The sequence below is a fragment of the Podarcis muralis genome, chromosome 7 (assembly GCF_964188315.1).
Source record: "Podarcis muralis chromosome 7, rPodMur119.hap1.1, whole genome shotgun sequence".
In the NCBI taxonomy this organism is placed as follows: Eukaryota; Metazoa; Chordata; class Lepidosauria; order Squamata; family Lacertidae; genus Podarcis; species Podarcis muralis.
In genome coordinates this window covers 70,178,415-70,197,613 of record NC_135661.1, presented here as the reverse complement: position 1 = coordinate 70,197,613, position 19,199 = coordinate 70,178,415, and the positions used below count along the sequence as shown (strand labels likewise).

At 46.9% G+C, this 19,199-nt stretch overlaps 1 protein-coding gene across 1 annotated transcript; it reads left to right on the top strand.

Moving 5' to 3' along the window:
• The first annotated feature begins 4,561 nt into the window (after positions 1-4,561).
• Positions 4,562-16,841, top strand: FABP3 (fatty acid binding protein 3). The gene is made up of 4 exons (XM_028742782.2): positions 4,562-4,775; positions 11,523-11,695; positions 15,712-15,813; positions 16,529-16,841. The coding sequence occupies exons 1-4, from the start codon at positions 4,703-4,705 to the stop codon at positions 16,580-16,582; spliced, it is 402 nt and encodes a 133-aa protein (XP_028598615.1). The 5' UTR covers positions 4,562-4,702; the 3' UTR covers positions 16,583-16,841.
• Positions 16,842-19,199: the final 2,358 nt, after the last annotated feature.

Below are 19,199 nucleotides of genomic sequence, written 5' to 3'. Positions count from 1 at the left end.
TGGTGTTGACCTTTAAAGCCCTAAATGGTCTCAGCCATTTACCTGAAGGAGAGTCTCCACCCCCATCGTTCTGCCTGGACGCTGAGGTCCAGCGCTGAGGGCCTTCTGGCAGTTCCCTCACTGCGAGAAGTGAGGTTACAGGGAACCAGACAGAGGGCCTTCTCAGCAGTGGCGCCCACCCTGTGGAACGCCCTCCCATTAGATGTCAAAGAGATAAACAACTACCTGACATTTAGAAGACATCTGAAGGCAGCCCTGTTCAGGGAAGTTTTTAATGTGTGACATTTTAATGTATTTTTAATCTTTGTTGGAAGCCGCCCAGAGTGGCTGGGGAAACCCAGCCAGATGGGCGGGGTACAAATAATGAATTATTATTATTACATATCCTTAACAAACTATGATTCCCAGGGTGGGTGCACTATTTTCTGATTTGCCTCAGGTGGCAAAATGTCTTGGGCCATTCCTGCCTCTGGTGCATTGCAGAAGTTGCAGAACATTAAGGCGAGGCGGACAACTCTAAGCATGAGCTTGAGAAAGTTGACATTATTGAATGTAACACGGCACAGACCACATTCCATGCGATACTTGGCCCCTAACACAACTCAGATTTCAGTATCAAAGTCAGATCCAGGAGCCATTATTGCTGCTCTTAGTGCTGAGTCAGGTGACTACAGGCCCAAGGTGAACAGGATGGGCAGTGCTTTCGGGAGCCATGTTGCTCTGCAGCTCCTAGACAGCATGGCTTGTGCAGGAATCGGTAGCAATATGGACTGAGGCCACCTGGCGTCTCTTTCCACCAGTGGGCCGGGAGCCAGCACTGGGAAAGCAGCCTTTGGCAGGGTCAGCAGGACAGAGTGACCTTGCTGGGAAAGGAACATGCCCTAAATAGTCTGGTGGCATTGCAGAAACCCGTTGAATAAATAATCGCCGTCACTCTTCTGTCCGAAAGAAGATTGTCACATCAGAGACTACCTTCATGGCAACAATTAGTTTCCCACAGTCCGACCAATCCAAAGCTAGTTCATGGGATCCGTATGTGCACATCAGAGTCCCTATGTGCACAAGCAATAACTCTGAATCAAGGCTGGCTCTGTGTGTGGCCAGGTTGCTCCTGCACCTTTAAGAATTGTGTAGATAAGGGGATTTTTGCAGTTGTAGCTATTAAAGGCACAGGAGCCCTGTGCTCTTTTGCTTCCAGCCAGCCGAGTGGGGAGAGGCAGTAAAGCGGAGCACAGTAGAGAGAGCAGTGTTCATCTAGAATTGGCAGATTAGCCGGAGGTTAAATTCTGCTGCTTTAGCCGCATGTGCCAGTTCCCAACACAGAATCAAACCCTGCCCACCAGCTGGCATCATGCCCGGAGTATTAGAGTGATGGCCTCACAGGCCTAATTTGACTCCCAGTGGACCAGAGTTTTCACACCCATAATCTAGGCCGGACACCCTCAAACTTGGCCCTCCAGATGTTTTGGGACTACAACTCCCATCATCCCTAGCTAACAGGACCAGTGGTCAGGGATGATGGGAATTGTAGTCTATCCTCCTAGTGGTGCAGCAATAAATCTGCTAGCACATTTGCAAAGCTAAACAGGGTCTGGTATGGTTTCAAATTGTATGGGGGACTTCTTGTTGAGATTCCCGCATTGCAGGGGGTTCGATGAAATGACCCTGGGGGTTCCTTCCAATTCTACAATTCTATGAGATGGATCTAGAAGCAGAATACAAAGTCCTTCTATAGTTCTACACAATCCTTCTTTGTTTTTTTACATTAGTTCCCACCACCACCCGTACTGACACATGTGGCATTTAATGATGTTTTATGATGCTTCTGCCTGCCCTTGGCTTTTACTGTTGTTTGTTCCTTTTATAACCATTGCAGTTTTCATTGTGTTTTGCTTCATTTTGTTGGAAGCAGAAATGCTGCATGAATGGCAGAGCACTAAAAAGGTAAAAGGTAAAGGACTCCTGGGTGGTTGAGTTCCGGCAAAGGCGACTACAGGGGGCGGCGCTCATCTCGCTTCAGGCCAAGAGAGCCAGAGTTTGTCCACAGACAGCTTTCCGGGTCATGTGGCCAGCATGACTAAACCGCTTCTGGCACAATGGAACACCGTGACAGAAACCAGAGTGCACGGAAGCACCGTTTACCTTCCTGCCGCAGTGGTACCTATTTATCTACTTGCACTGGCATGCTTTTGAACTGCTAGGTTGGCAGGAGCTGGGACAGAGCAACGGGAGCTCACCCTGTCACAGGGATTCAAACCTCCAACCTTCTGATCGGCAAGCCCAAGAGGCTCAGTGGTTTAGACCACAGTGCCACCTGCTAGCAGTACCCTATCGGTGGTGCTGTGGTTGCTGGGATGGCGCAAGGCAATGGTCATGGCAGCTCCGTGTTGGTCATGACCTCACTGCCGCCTTGCCTCATCCCTATTCTGGGGAATGCAGTGCCACTGCCAGTCCACCCCTCTCCTGCCCTGTGGCTGGTTGATATAGATCACATTGAAGCCTATGAGGAAATGCTGAGTGGGTGTCAATATTTTAAATCAGGGGTGGCTAACCTTTTTATGCCCAAGGGGGTTCACTTTGCAGAAATAGGGGGGGAGTAAGTGGGATTTTGCAGCCTTGTGTATATTAATTAAAACGATTGAACTTAAATTATAATTAATGGCTACTATTAATTCAACTAAATTTTGGGAGGTCTTGGGAGACCTTAATATGGCTGTGTGTTGTGGGGAGGGGAGGAGGCCCATGGGTCAGGGGTTTTACCATCCTTGTTTTAAATGATGCCTCCTTAAGTATTTCAGTCAAAACTCTCTTAAAGTGACTCAGGAGGACAAATAGGGACATGGTACATAGAACAGCAGCTCTTTTCAGGAGCTCAAAGTCAGTACAGTTTTTTTTGGAGGGTGAGATTGCCACGACTGGCTCCCCATCCCTTTAACACAATGCTGATGGGAATAAACCCAGGGCTGATGGGAACATGTGGAGGGCACCAGCTTGGTAAAGGCTGTTCTCATGAATGTAGCCCCAACCCCTATCAACTTGAATGTCTGAAAAATGCCCAAATGCAGGCCTTTAATCCACTGCTGTGCTGCAAAGGCTATGGCAGAAGGAACACAGAATCACAGAATTGTAGAGTTGGAATGGACCCAACGGTCATCTAGTCCGGCCCCTTGCAATGCAGGGCTCCTGTCCACAGCTCAAACCACCAACTTTCTGATTAATAGCCAGATGCACTGACCCATCAACAGGTGAGAGTCAGGGAGTGGGGCTTGGGGATTCCAACAAGGGCCCACCTACCTCCCTGCAAAACCCACTTGAGAACTGCTTGCAGCACCTTCAAAAAACAAAGCCGACAAGTTGATTGTGGCATGCTCTTTCACAGATCAGTGCTGTCCTCAGTTGACCAGAATATGTCTATATTTACACACGGGTAAGGGGGGAGGGAATGTTGATAGTGGGGTCAAGAACTAACAACATGCAAAGGGAGAGAGCCAGCATGCTGTGAGTTCCAATCCCCACCCAGCCATGATGCTCGCTCAGGCCACAGGAACGCAGGAAGCCGCGTCAGATCAAGGGTCCATCTAGCTCAACATTGTCTACACTGACTGCCAGCAGCTCTCCAGGTTTCAGACTAGGGGTGTCTCTCAGCTCCTCTGGGCAGAAGGTCCACCTGACCTTCTGTGTGCAAACCAGACGTTCTGCCACTGAGCTGCAGCCCTTCTCTGTTTGCTGAGTATAATTGGTTGGTCTGCGCTATGAATTCCACCCAAAGACACTGACAGTCCAGAAACGCCCTTCGACTGCCATGCTACGTACTCACCTACCTGGGAGTAAGCCACATTTGATTCAGAGGGGCTGGCTTCTGAGTAGATATATCTAAGACGGTGCTGTTAGCAGGACAGTCTCTCTCCCACTTTCAAACACACACGCAGTGTACCCTACTTCAGAGGGTTGTTGTGAAAATAAAATTTAAGGGAGAACAGTGTATACTGCAGCTCCTCATACAGAAGTGCAAGAGATTAGCCTATCATACAAGCGGCACCTGCTGAAATTCCTTCTTCTTACCCCAATTAAAGGTGGAGCAGCCTCATCCCCTTTTGCATTTGGCCTGCCTAGCAAGAAAGATGGTATAAAATTACAGTACAACGACAATTATAGCAATAGTACCGTAATTAAAAAGGAAGCACAGATCCAGACGCTGCAGTGGCCACTTCTATGTTATCCTATCAATCTGGGCACATCCCCTGCCCCTTCTAAACCCAGTGATAGGCCACAGGCAAAGTCTGCCGGGGACCGCGTCTGTGTGGGGGCTGGGATGGCCGAGAGGCTACACCAGTTGAATTCCAGCCTGTCTTGTCGAGAGGCTACACCAATTGAATCCCAGCCTGTCTTGCAGCACCACCACCAAAAGCGGCTCCACCCGGCAGGCGTTCCTAAAGGCTTCGAAAGCACTCGGTAGCTCGTTCGGGCTGCTCCAATCCCCCGGCTTGTCACTTACAAGGGGTGGGGGTGCGGGGTATGACGGACAGCCCATCACTTGCTCTTTCCCACCCATGTGATCAGAAGCAAGAGCTATTTAAGGGAGGCCGGCGGCCGCGCCTGGAAAATATATATATATATATAAATATAAAGAGCGCCAAGCCAGCAAGCGCGCTGCGTGAAAGCCTCTCTCCTCGCTGCACAAACATTCCCGGCAAGGCTCGCCATGGCTGAGGCTTTCGCAGGCGTCTGGAACCTGGTCGACAGCTGCAATTTCGACGATTACATGAAAGCTATCGGTAAGAGAAGGGATACTATTTTTCCTCCCGTTTTTTGCGGGGTGGGGTAGGGGAGAAACTGCCTAGGAGGAGAGCGCACAACCTTGCAGGCTGCTGGCACTGCAGCCCCGAGAAGGCCAGCGGGGTTTTTCCTTCCACCATCAATCACTCGCCCGCCCGGGAGGCTGAAATGTTATCGGTGCATCTTGGAATGCGCTCGGTTTGAGCAGCTCGCTCGGTGCGGTAACGCGTTTGGTAACGCCGAGCGCCGGCGAGCTGGGGCGTTTTCTCCTCCGCAGCCATCTGGAAATCGCTGGGAGAAGTTGAGCCTCCAGCCACGTGGGCGGAGGGCCGGCATTTCATTCAAACCTTCCCGTTTTGTAGTACTGGAGGAGCTCCGCGGCGGATTAGGCCGGGAGAATCCTTCCCTCTTAATCCCTTCTGGGTGTAAATGCGTTTAATTCGGATCCTTGCCGTGGTTGCAGGTGATGCGTAGGGTAGCTCGGGTATATTGCATTCTGCTGCCCCCAGCCCCACCCTCGGAGGTGCAGAAAGCAGAACCCCCGCGTCACAGCATAATCCCAGGTCTACCGGGGGGAGCCCTATTGAATTCCATGGGGTTTACGCCCAGGTAACGGTAGCTAGAGGGACGCGGGTGGCGCTGTGGGTAAAAGCCTCAGCGCCTAGGGCTTGCCGATCGAAAGGTCGGCGGTTCGAATCCCCGCGGCGGGGTGCGCTCCCATTGCCCGGTCCCAGCGCCTGCCAACCTAGCAGTTCGAAAGCACCTCCAGGTGCAAGTAGATAAATAGGGACCGCTTACTAGCGGGAAGGTAAACGGTGTTTCTGTGTGCTGCTCTGGCTCGCCAGATGCAGCGATGTCACGCTGGCCACGTGACCCGGAAGTGTCTCTGGACAGCGCTGGCCCCTGGCCTCTTGAGTGAGATGGGCGCACAACCCTAGAGTCTGGCAAGACTGGCCCGAACGGGCAGGGGTAGCTTTACCTTTACTAACGGTAGCTAGCGGTGGTTAGGGATTGCAGCCATCCATTTGTTGTAGCAAAACGCAGCCTTGGGGGGCCTTAAGAGCGAAGGCGTGCACTAGGTGGCGTGGGCTTTCCTGGATTTGCAGAGAGGAAAACGCCACGTGTGGAAAGGGTTGGGGACGCGCGTCTGCCGCTGCAGCGAGCAAATCTGCACGCTTCTCGGCGCGTTTCAATGAGCCAAGAAAAAGGATCTAGCTGCCCAGTCGTGAATCTCGAGTATGATGTATTATCTCTCGTGCATGGTGCTTAGCCTAGAACTAAGCTTAATGGCGCTTGCTTCCGAGTAGACGCACAAAAGGTCTCGTGGTTAAGAGGCGCCCGGAGGCACCGGGCGAGGTCAGAGCGGTGAACCAAGTTTGGGGAAGAGGGCGGGGAAAGCCAGCCCGGGGCAGCTGCACTTTGGGCGCATCTTCCATTTGCGCTAGGCCACGCCGCCTCCGCCCAGGGCGCTCCTTTCTCCGTCTGCGGGGCGATTGGTTTACGCTGGTTGGAATGGGGCCAGATCCCGCCCGCTTGGCTCCTGCGGCGCCTTGGCAGAGCTGCCTGTCCGAGATTTATTCCTCCTCTTACAGTGGTACCTCGGGTTAAGTACTTAATTCGTTCCGGAGGTCCGTACTTAACCTGAAACTGTTCTTAACCTGAAGCACCACTTTAGCTAATGGGGCCTCCTGCTGCTGCCGCGTCGCCGGAGCACGGTTTCTGTTCTCATCCTGAAGCAAAGTTCTTAACCTGAAGCACTATTTCTGGGTTAGCGGAGTCTGCAACCTGAAGGCGTATGTAACCTGAAGCGTATGTAACCCGAGGTACCACTGTACTCTCTTAGGCCACAAGCTGGAAAGGGTGTGATTTAAACCTATCTTAGCCTGTCCTATGCAATGCAATTGACTCAGTGACTTACTCGGGAGTAAGTCCCATCATAAGTAAGGCTTGCTCCGAAGTAAATGCAGGCAGAATCACTGCATAAATGATGGAGAGTTGAGCAGGAGACTTATTTTCTTTTGTTTCTCTAGTTTCATATTCATTACGATTCGATCATTACATTTATATGGTAATTTTCCTCCCAGGAGCTCAAGCTGTCCTAAATGGTTCCTTTTCCATCCCATTTTATCCTCACAACAACCCTGTGAAGCAGGCTGTGCTGTGAGTGACTGGCCCCAGGTGACCAGTGGGGATTCGAACCCTGGTCTCCCAGGTCTTAGCCCGATATTCTGGCCACTACACCACACTGACTCTCTTAATACGTTCTGCCTTTTATTCTCTCGCTTTTATATGTGAGCCCTGAGCAGCCCTATACACCCCCTCATTGTAATCCATGGCCCTACAGGGCATGCCTCATTTGTGCTAGCTGCTACCATTGTCATTAGTTAGGGGTCAGAGCCCTGGTTAGACTCTCCAGGGCTTTGTAATGCATATGTACCTAAGTGCATGAGCATTTGCACTAAAGCACCATGCAGTGCTCAGCCTGCCATTTTGCACAAAGCTTGATGTATACTTGGAGCTGCTTATCATGACTGAAGGATTCTTCCTCCTCCCCCTTCCGATTTCTCCCTCTGTCTGCAAACTTGGGTAGTGAGGGCTGCTGGACTGGTACCAAAAAAACCGAAAAACAAAACCCACTTAAGACACAAGCAGGAGGTATCAGCATATGTGGAGAGAATCCTGAAGGGGAACCCCTCCCCCCCCAAAGGCTCCATGAGTACTGAGCACGCTCAGTAGCCATGGAATGTAGGGAAAAAATCAGAGTGAAAAAATTCAAAGAGTTTGGGTGTATTGTATATAATGAATGAAAAAAGATATTCAAATTCCCATTCAGAAAGAAGGCCAGAGGCCTTTTTATTAGGGATTATGTCAACTGAAATCACGAAAGAAGTAAGACCATTTTTTATGTACGCAATATCTGCTGCTAGGATTCTGGTCGCAATGAATTGGAAGAGTGAATTTACACCTACAAAGTCAGAATGGCAGGTAAAAATGACAGAATACTCATCCAATTGGCAATAATGAAGGGGAGAGTTAGAGGGTACTCAATGCAGAAGGTGAATAAAGAATGGATAGTATTTAAAGAATATTTGAAAATCTATTATAATAGCAAAAACCTCATGGCAGACCTTAAATGATTCTTGTAATGTATAGACAACAAACTAAAGAATATTTCTCAGAAAGAAATTAAGGAAACAAAGTATAATATGATACTGTGTAAAAAATAATATATGAGACTTAGTTTTTTGAGAACAATCGGAAGTTTAATATCTTTCTTTCTTTCTTTCATTTATTTTCTTTTTCTTTTTGTTGTGTAGTGATAGTGCATAAATTGTAACATGGCAAATTGTTGTGTAAATATGTGTTGAATGTTTAATAAAGATTTTTTTAAAAAAAAGAAATGTAGGAGGACAGCTCAAAAAGAGAGAAGGGAAAAAGGGAGGAGAGTGGAATTATCTGCTTGGAGAGAATACTGGGTGGCTGGAATCTACTGACAAGAGCACTTCTATTAGGAGGGGGAATATGCTGCAACACTTTGTTGCAGTACCCTCTTCTATTACTCCTTTAAACTCCAAAAACAAACATCTTTCAGATTGATGGGCTATGAGGCTATGGCAGGGTTAAAGAATACAGCAGGTGAAATAGACTCTTCCACAGAGCTATGGCATGAAGAGGCTCAGGTGGTGGTCTGTGGTTTGATGACTGGGGTGTTTGTTGTGTGCCTTTTTTCAGATGGAAAATGTTGGAGGCTGTGATGCTCTGTGGAATCTTCTTGTGGGCTTGTTGGGACCGGGAAAAGTTGCTGGGAGATTGTCTGAGAGTGGCAAATCAGTACAGAACAGGCGGGGCCTAATTTCAGGTGGCATGATAAATATGCTGATTAAAAATTTAAAATATCAAAAATTTGGAAGAAATTGCAGATGAGGGCAAAGTACCTTTTGGCCCTGTACACTCTTTGGCCAGGAAACTGGAAGATGAGATCATGTTCACATGACGCCATACATTTAAAATACTATGCTACCACTTTAAACAGTTGTGGCTTCCCTCAAAGAATCATGGGAGCTGTAGTTTAAGGATGCTGAGAGTTGTTAGGTAAAGGTAAAGGGACCCCTGACCATTAGGTCCAGTCGTGGCCGACTCTGGGATTGCAGCGCTCATCTCGCTTTACTGGCCGAGGGAGCCGGCGTACAGCTTCTTGCGAATCAGAGCAGCGCACGGAAATGCCGTTTACCTTCCCGCCAGAGCGGTACCTATTTATCTACTTGCACTTTGACGTGCTTTCGAACTGCTAGGTTGGCAGGAGCAGGGACTGAGCAACAGGAGCTCACCCCGTCGCGGGGATTCGAATCGCCAACCTTCTGATTGGCAAGCCCTAGGCTCTGTGGTTTAACCCACAGCGCCACCCGCGTCCCTGAGAGTTGTTAGGCAACTACTATTCCCCTCACAGAGCCATATTTTTCAGAGTTGTCTGGAAAGAGGGATTGATTGTTAAACCACTCGGAGAATTGTAGCTCTGGGAGGAGAATGGAGCAACTCTCAGAACCCTTAACATAAACCCCAGGATTCTCTGAGGGAAGCCATGAGTGGTACAAGTCCTATAGCAGTGTTTTAAGGAATGTGGCCAAGTTTCTACCTTAATGAGAAATTGGGCAGAATCCTGCCTGCATGCTTTCTGTTGTATCTCTCAATAAGTAAAGGAGTTAGAGACTTGCTTATCGTGTGTGTGTGTGTGTGTGTGTGTGTGTGTGTGAGAGAGAGAGAGAGAGAGGGGGGGGGAGGGGGTGGGTGGAATATTCCAGGGAAGGTCAGTTCCCATGGTGCTTATCTTCCTTCTTGGAATACTAGCATACCTTATTGCACTCTCGGCAAGATTATTTTCCTCCTCCAAGGACACTCGAAGGCCCCAGTAGAGATTGTGACATGTTTGGAGGAGCTAAGGGCATCTATTTAACTGGCAATAGCAATCCAGGATCTCAGCAAATGCTTTCAACATTGTCTGCTAACTGGACTCCTTTTTAACTGGAGACCCCAGCAGTTGGGGTTTTCTACAAGAAAAGCAGCATGTTCTCCATCCCTGAGCTTCTGACCCTTCGGTTAATCATAGGAACCTACAACATAATCTTGTAACGGGTCACACCATTGGCCTATCTTGCTCAGTATTCTCTATATTTAGGGGTGGCGAAACCCAGGACCGGGGGCCAAATCCTTCTGTACAAAGATAAAATTTTGCCTCTGGCCCCACACACCATGTTGTGCTGTCCTTGGAAGACTGCCCAGAAGAGGATGTTGAATTGTAAAATTGGAAGGGACCACAAGGGTTCATCTAGTCCAGCCCCCTGCAATGCAGGAATCTTTTGCCCTACATGGGTCTTGAACCCACAACTCTAAGAACCCTCATGCTCTGCAGACTGAGCTTGAGCTGGGAAGTTTCCCAGCCCTTGCTCTGCATTGGCTAGATATCAGACAAGTTGGGCATGCTTGGCTGTACCTGAGGATGATGGGGTCATCAAACCTGGTACCTTCTGCATGCAGATCAGATGCTCTATCACTGAGCTTATGATCCTTTTCCCAGTCACAAAGGATATGGAAGAGATCTCAGTTTTAAAAGCAGAACTGACCTGGGGAGCAGAAAGGAAAAACTCACCCACTCTGAGATTTTTCTGACAGTTCTCACCTTTGGGAGATGTGGAGGTGAGGTCCACCCACCCCATCTTCAAAGTAACCCTCTTAAAATTGTATCTATTAGGCCACCTTTTCTTAAGGGGCTCCCCATTTTAGCCTCCCAGCACCCCTGCGAGGTGTGCAAGGCTTGGTGAATGCCACTGGTCCAAGGTCATGCAGTGAGCCTCAAGGCAGAACAGGAATTTGAACCTGGGTCTGCTCCAGTCCTAGTCTGACACGCTATACACTACGCAACACACTAGTTGCAGATCTGGGGTGTGTGTGTGTAAGGTTTGCTGGTCATAGGGTGCAATGCATATGGAAGACTGGGCGCTCTGGTGGGAGCACAACGAAGCCGTTCCTTTCCATTGCAGTTGCCAGCAAGGGTACGAATCCAATCAGATTAGCAGCTAAATGAGGAGAGGTCCACCCCCAAAGGAATGCAAATGGTAAGAGTCTTGCCACACTGCTAAATCCTGCCTGGAGAGCTCTCCTTTGCAGCTTATCATATACAAACATGTGGGTCTCTTAGGAGTCCTCTCCACTATATGGCTGAATGCCAGAAAGAACACTCCCTACAAGGACTGGTGATGGAGGCCTGATTTCTCTATCTCAGTAAGTCAAGAAGGACTCGCTTGCTCCACCTGCAGTGCAACTGATTTCATTTTGATGAATAAGCCTTTGTTCTTTTTGGTGGTGTGGCTGGGTGTTGGGTTATTGTGTTCTGGGGTGTGTGTGTGTGTGTGTGTGTGTGTGTGTGTGTGTGTTTTTAACTGAGCAGTTTTGCAAGCAGCTCTCTCGAGAAGGTATGGGGGAAGCTTGGGCCCTTCAGATGTTGCATCAACCCTAGTGAGCATAGCTAATGGCCAGCAATGATGGGAGTTGTGGTTCAGCAACATCTGGAAGGTCAAAGATTCCCACACCTCCACCTTCTTTTTAATCCTTCATTAGCTTTCTTCTGTTTTAACAAATCTGCTTTTCATACCAGCATCCCATCAACGCTGTGATTATTATGGCACACTGACTTCCAAGCTTCTAGGCTGCTAATTCCCACCCCCCCCCTTTAACCTCTCCTTTTCCTGCAGGTGTGGGCTTTGCCACGAGGCAGATGGCAAACCTGACCAAACCCACCACCATTATTGAGGTTGACGGCAACAAGATCACCCTCAAGACCCAGAGCACTTTCAAGAGCACGGAGATCAAATTCACAATAGGAGAAGAATTTGAGGAGACGACCGCAGATGACAGACATGTCAAGGTAGAGTTCTGGCTGTCAAGATTGTGATTGCAACCCTTGCTAGGTCCCATCAGGAGCTACAAAAGGGTTAGACAAGAATACAGAAGATGTTTTATAGCCGATCAGACTGATTTGTCTATTTAGCCCATGACTGTCTAGTTTTGACTGGCCATGTTGTCAGCTGCTGGCAGTCCAGGCTGGTCTATTTAGGGCAAATGGGGCACTACCACACACCCCTGGGTCTGGCCTCAGCCAGCCCTCATCTGCTTGCCTTCTTACTTGCATCCAGTTCAAAGGGGTAGCACTGTTTGCTTTCTTCCTGATCCTTAGTCCCATAGTTGCCCTTGTATAGATCATCAGGAAGGATTGTGCTGATGAGTACTTTTACTATGTAAATAACTTTGTCTCTCTTTTTTATTTTGATTTCTTTGTTTCTTATCTTTGTTACTTCTTTATTTCTTTATAAATTTTCTATTTTATATAATTTTCTCTTTTTTTTACCTGTTAAGAGATAGTACATAATGTTTGTATAGACATGCAAATCTTTTAATCAATAAAGAATTGGTAGTTAAAAAAATATAATAAAACTCAGCAGGGGATGGGGCAAAACCAGAATTGATTGACTCTGCTTGTCATTGACTCTGCCTTCCACCCTACCATTCCAAATGGACACCAGCCACCACTGCCTGCTGCCTGATCCTTGTCACTAGAGATGCCAGGACGGAACCAAATCAGTGGAGATTAAGTCTCACACTGGCCACAATGCCTATGTCCTGCCTCCACTTGGTTGGGAATCACCAGTGGGGAGTATTTCTGTTGTGCTGCTGTCCTGCTTGCAGGCTTCCTGTGAGCACCTGGTTGCCCACTCTGAGAACAGGATGCTGGGCAAGCTGGACCTTTGGCCTGATCCCATAGGGCTTTCCTTCTGTTCTTAACTTGGGGAGAAATGCCGAGGTGCTGCAGAAACATAAAGTGATGAGGAGGGCCTGGGAGAGAGAATGCAGAAGGTCAGGAAATGGGAACATTTGGCCCTCTACTTGTTGCTGAACTACAGCTTCTGTCAGCCCAGCATGACCAAAAGCCAGGAATAATGGAAGTTGTAATTCAGCAACCTCTGGAGGACCAAAGGTTCCTTACACTTAGTAGGTGGCAGCGTGCTCAGTTCTACAGGACAGCCTCTCCTAGTATGCCCTGCGGAGGACCTTAAGGTCCACAAATGACAACATTTTGGAGGTCCCATGTCACAAGGTGGTTAGATTGGTCTCAACTAAGGCCAGGGCCTTTTCAGTACTGGCCCCAACTTGGTGGAATGCTCTGTCACAAGAGACTAGGGCCCTGCAGGACTTGACATCTTTCCACAGGGCCTGCAAGAGAGAGCTGTTCCGCCTGGCCTTTGGTTTGGACTCAGTCTGACCCTTATGTTTCCCTCCCCTTATGGTTTTGATCTACAGGCTACTTTTAAAATGAGACTGCATTTTAACCTGTATTTTAAATTGCCCCCCCCCCAATTATGTTTTTACTGTAATTTTACTGGTGTTAGCCGCCCTGAGCCCGGCTCTGGCTGGGGAGGCCGGGGTATAAATTATTATTATTATTATTATTATTATTATTATTATTATTATTAATTGTCATTAATCAGGCTGGTCTGTTTCACTATGAAGACTCTGCTTTATAGTCCATACGGAAAGGGCTTTGTTTGGGAGTAGCCCGGGGTACCTGAGCCCTTGGTCATTTGTGCTGCCACCCCCCAAGCTCTCCTCCTCCCCCTTATTTTCAACCTTTGCTTGCAGAGCTGCTGGGCTTGCTGCAAAGTGCAAAGCTGGTGAGATCCCACTCACCCAGTCTCTTTACTTGCCTAGACGTCTTCTCTACATTCATTCAAAATTGTGCCATGGGCTTGTGACCAGAGTCCTTTAGGTACCTAGTCACACCCCTGTCATTGCATCTGACCAGACCAGAGCTTACCTGTTTTTCTATAAGTGCTGGGTTTTTCTTTAAGTGTTAGCAGTGCTTTTTAAAGGGGATACTCAAGAGTACACAGTACCGGCACCTCTTTTTGTTGTTGTAAAAAGTGTGGCACCTATTGAAACAACTTCAGTAAAAAAAGTACTGAGTGTTAGGTTATTCTGGTCTTGGAGCAGAGTTAGATTTGATATCAATTTGGAACAAGTGGAATCTGTAACTAAAGCAGGGCAGGTGCATGCTTACTCTAGAGCAGGCCATGCTGAACTCAGCAAGTCTTATTTTTGAGTAAACCAGCAGAGGTTTGCACTGATTAACAACCTTAAGTTTGTATACTGGATTCCTATTCATCGAAGTGGTTTTCTCTTACCTGTTATCAGATCCTGAACAAACCAATTCCGTTGCTGTGACGTTGATATTTATTGTCTGTCAAAAGAAGCTGTGCTACTGGTTTCTACCCTCAAATGACACAGCCTGCAGCTCTGAAGCCTTGCCGGGGGTGGGTGGGGTTTAAAATAAAAAAGTAGGTTAGAGCGTATTAAAACAATTCTTCTTTTCAATAATCACATAGCCATGACTCACTGCAGGATCTCTGTTACTGGTGAGAGCAGCTGGTGATGATGCCACAACATATTTTAAAAACTAGGGTTGTGAGCTGAAACTGATTTTAATTGAAGTTTGAAAGGCCCACGAGCTTGTATTTTAGATCCATTTTTGCCCTGGTATGTTAATGTGATGGGGAAAGAGGGTTTTTTGTTCCAAGTAGTGAAAGTAAATTCTTCCAGTTCTTTTCCTTATTCTCAAAAAGGTGCCTGTATTGAGGACTTGCTGGTATGCAGTTTCAGTTACCCTTGCTTTAAAGGAAAAAGCCAAATGACTTAATTGACTAAAAATATTGTTTTAAGTGGTGTACAGACACTTGTCGAGCAAAACATAACAGGCGGAGGGGCAATGGAAATATCTCATTTGCATTCCATAGGAAGCGAGCATGTGTGAATTACTGGCAAGCTGCATGTTTGACCTTCGAAGCAAATGATTTTGGCTGGCAGGCAGCCAGAGGACAAGATGTTAAAACAACATGTATGGCCTGCGAGAGGTTCTGCTTTAGAGCTTCACAGGAGTTGCAGGGCACTCTGCACAGATGACCTGAGCCTGAAGGTTAACAATAGGATAGGCTTACAGCAGCTGGCAGCCTCACTGGCTCCCACGTGGGGCACATGTAAGGGTTGGGGATATGACTCAGTTCACATTTAAAGGGGAACTTGCCTAACTTAAACCTTCTGAAACAATATGAGAACTGAAAGGCCCAGTCATCCTTCAAAATCCACACTTATCTGAAGGAGCGCCTCCACCCCCATTGTTCTGCCCGGACACTGAGGTCCAGCGCTGAGGGCCTTCTAGCAGTTCCCTTGCTGTAAGAAGCCAAGTTACAGGGAACCAGCAGAGGGTCTTCTTGGTGGTGGCACCCGCCCTGTGGAACGCCCTCTCACCAGATGTCAAAGAGAAAAACAACTACCAGACTTTTAGAAGACATCTGAAGGCAGCCCTGTTTAGGGAAGCTTTTAATGTTTAACAGACTATTGTATTTTAATATTTTGTTGGAAGCCTCCCGGAGTGGCTGGGGAAACTATAATTATTATTTTATTTTTCACTGTGGTTCTTTGGCCAAGTAATGGGTACAAAGATGTGGAGCATTGTTAAGAGACCCCTGTTCTTCCTCAGAGCTTCCACAGAGCTACATTTCCCAAGGTTTCCTGGGGGAAATGATTCAACCAGTCTAGAAATTGCAGCTCTGGGACAGGAATAGGGGCTTCCTAACAACTCTTCAGCATCCTTAACAAAGCTCCCAGGATTTTTTGGAGGAAGCCATGGCTGTTTAAAGTGGGTTAATACTGCCTTAAATCCATAGTGCAGATGGGGCCTTGCTTACAACCCACCCAAGGGATGAAACTGTCTGTCCGCCTTCCTCGTCTGTAGTCTCTCTGTGTTGCGCTTGTGGAACTCAGAATTCTTTTCTGTTACAAACCACAATTCTGCGGCTCTCTAACGAGCTTGATTTTATTTCTTTCTTTCAGTCCCTTGTGACACTAGATGGAGGGAAGCTCCTTCATGTGCAGAAATGGGATGGAAAGGAGACCTCGCTAGTCCGAGAACTGAAGGACGGAAAGTTGATTTTGGTAAGCCAAAGTACGCTGCTCTTTACCTGTGGCCTACATGGGCAAGTTAAAAATTTGAAGAGAAAACTGCAAGGGAAGGAAATCACTCCTGGAAACTATTTAACCTGCCTCCAACCCCACCCCACCCCTGGTCACATGAAAATGTGCCTGGGAAAAAACAAGCAAGTAACTCTTTACTTTGGCTGCCTCTGCAATTTAATGGTTGGCTGGCAATATCAATTAGAAACATTTTGATCAACCGCAAGAGGTGCCCACTTAATCAGGCTGCAGGGTTGTTGTTCTTTTTCAAATTTGTGCTTTAGACAAGTACATACAATCCTTGTCGGTGGAGGCACTGCCCCACCCTGGGAACCTTCGTGCCAAGTTTGGCAATGATATCTCGAGCCAAACCTATGCAAAAAAATGTCAAACTAAAGTCCCATCCTGGTCCGCCATCTTGATTCAAGATGGTGTCACCAGTATGGTGACAAAGCCTTCAGCACCCAGCCTGGAAACCCTTCTGCCATGTTTGGCAATGATATTTCAAGAGGCAGCCAAACGTATGGAGAATAGACAGTCAAACCTCTTTCCAAAATATGCATTAGATATTAGCCCACCCTTATGGTTTTGTAAGTAATGCCCCAAGACTAAGTCATTATACAGTCTATAACAGGCCTCCTGGGGGGGTCACAGGGTTTTTTGGGCTAAGACTTGCTTACCTTTTCTTCTCTTTCAGACTCTGACGATGGGCACCGTGGTCTGCACCCGTACCTATCAAAAAGCGGAATAAGAGCCTGTACCTGTTCTCTTGCCAAGTCATCCAATGCCAAACTTGTTGCCAAATTGCCTTTGTGATTCCCTTCCTCCCCACAAGTGTTTTTTGTATAGTTGTTGAACCTTTTTGAATCTGTTCAGTATGCAACTTGAACTCTCTCACCCTGATCTTTGAGGTTTTCTTTTCTTTCATTGCTTTTTTTTTTTAATACTGAAGAAGTGGGCGAGGCAGAAATAAGCTATGTGGAAGTAATAAACTTGAAATAGTTGTGTAATGGTGTCTGGCTGGGTCTCTGTCTGCTCACCCTTGATGACATAACTGGGATTATGACTAATAAATCATTCCATTTGTGTGTGTGTGTGTGGGGGGGCTTTTCAGCAACCTTTAGGGAGCCATGTGGTAGTGATGAGCTGGGCCAGAGGCACAGACTCCTAACAGTAGGCTGCATTACAGCAGCAACATTTCTACACACACAACTCGCACAATGCAAACAAAGAGACATGGTCATAGTTGAACACTGCAGGAGGGGTGGAGCCAGGTCTGGTGAGGGGTGTGGCTTGTGGAGAATCCCAAGGGCTATACAGATACAGTGGTACCTCAGGTTACATACGCTTCAAGTTACAGACTCCGCTAACCCAGAAATAGTACCTCAGGTCTTTGCTTCAGGATGAGAACAGAAATTGTGCGATGGCAGCAGCAGGAGTCCCCATTAGCTAAAGTGGTGCTTCAGGTTAAGAACAGTTTAAGGTTAAGAACCGACTTCCAGAACAAATTAAGTTCTTAACCCAAGGTACCACTGTAGATCTGGAATGTCACAGCTTGATCCCAAGGTTCCCCAACCCTAGTTCATTTTATTGAAAATGCATTCCTCCTCCTCTGCCAACCATCAAAATGGATGTTTAAGGTGGTTAAACAGATCAGAGCCCTAGCATTATCTGGTCTAATTAAATTAATTGGTATGATTACAGGTACTCGCTGTTACTATAGCCTCACCCTTGCCTGCTGGCCGGATGGCAATTGTGTTACAGAGCTGCAGAATCAGTCCTGCGGTTCAAGCGTGTTGCATACAGACTAAACCTTGACTGTCTATTGTTTTACAAAGCTAAGCTGATTTGTCAGATGAGTATCGTATTAAGGAGCCACAGGACCTAAAGGCGTCTCGCATTGTGGCGTCTTAAGACCCAGCTATTGGATTGACTGTTTGTGGTGACATTTTTGCTGGCCAGGTTAAAACTGAGTGTAAGGGAATATGGACCAATTAATCCCTTCACCCAAAAGACCAAAGTTAAGAATGAGGTTCTTCTAAAACAAAGCAGAAACTTTGTTTACACTTGATGGTTTACCACTGCAAGGTGCAATACTTTGTTTCAAGCAGATACAGAGATACTGTATTAAATATCTGAATGCAACACTTTCAACCTGTCAGATATTTTTTTTCTTTTTAGGATGGCTATTCTTCTACACTATAAAACCTTCCAGCCCCTTCCTATGATCTCAGCCTTCCCCCTCAGCTAGACTGAACCTTGTCTGCCCACTTACAGATGTGCTATTAGCTTCCTCTAGCAGATAAACACTGTGAGACCCCACTTAAGATAGCCAGAGACCCCTTCTGCCTATACAAAGTCCCTGACTCCATACCTAGGTCCCTGTCTAACCCACATACAATCCCTGCCTATTTGCTGTTGGACACTCCCCATCCCTATTTGATGGTTAATTTCCTTCTCTGATTAGCTGATCTGTATGCCAGCACCAACTGGTTGCTGGGTCACAAGGCAGATCTGAGGCCTGTCTGTCACACTCGCCTTCAAGCAATTTGATATGGAAGCTCTCTTGGCTGAACTATGCAAGTCATTATCCAAGCTTCAGACAAAGCAAAGATGTTTCAGTGACTTTAAAATAGGAGGGCATTTTCCTGGTGTTTCTCTTCAGTTAAGGTAACCTGATCTAAACAGGTTTGTCTGGAGTTGTGGATGCCTAATATTAAAGTTTCCTAATATTAAAGTGTGGTTTTCATTTAAAAATCTGTTGTGTGATTTCCACTGCCGCTCCCCCCCCCCCCCTTATATGGCTAGTCAAACGTATTCTGACATTATTTTACATGTTATGCTTTGAGAAATACAGGCAACAAAGACATGAGGATGCTGCTTGCAAGACACAGTTTACGTTGCTTACAATGTTTGGTTTCAGGATCTTTCAGAATCGGAACTACCAACCATTTGGGGGACAATAGGCCCATATTTGAGAAAGGTCTGTGGGTGCTGGTCACAAAATGACTTCCGATAGTGTCTTAGTTCAACATAAAAAATACACAAAGTACAATATAGTGAGATCATATAGACATTTATTGAAAGAAGACCAGCTCACTATGTCAGAATGCACTGTTGTGGTACTGAAGGCTACAAACCAATGCCTTGGTGTGGGGCCATCTGAACATGTATTAAGAATCCTTAGATGGTTTTCCCCATTTATATTGGTTGGGAGTACAGCAACGTGAGCAAAAGCTCAGAAATCAGAAGGAAAAGAAACCCAGATTTTTAATTACTAGAGTCCCAATTTTTAGAAAGTAGAACATCCACAAATTAAAATATAAATATTGCAGACTAGAGAATTGTAACTACACCTAGAATAATGT

What these genes read in the sequence shown, in the direction of transcription:
- FABP3 (XM_028742782.2), top strand. Translation starts at nt 4,703, where the DNA reads ATGGCTGAGGCTTTCGCAGGCGTCTGGAACCTGGTCGACAGCTGCAAT. An exon ending in CGATTACATGAAAGCTATCG is followed by an intron (nt 4,776 to 11,522) that starts GTAAGAGAAGGG and finishes CTTTTCCTGCAG; the next exon opens with GTGTGGGCTTTGCCACGAGG. An exon ending in AGGACGGAAAGTTGATTTTG is followed by an intron (nt 15,814 to 16,528) that starts GTAAGCCAAAGT and finishes CTTCTCTTTCAG; the next exon opens with ACTCTGACGATGGGCACCGT.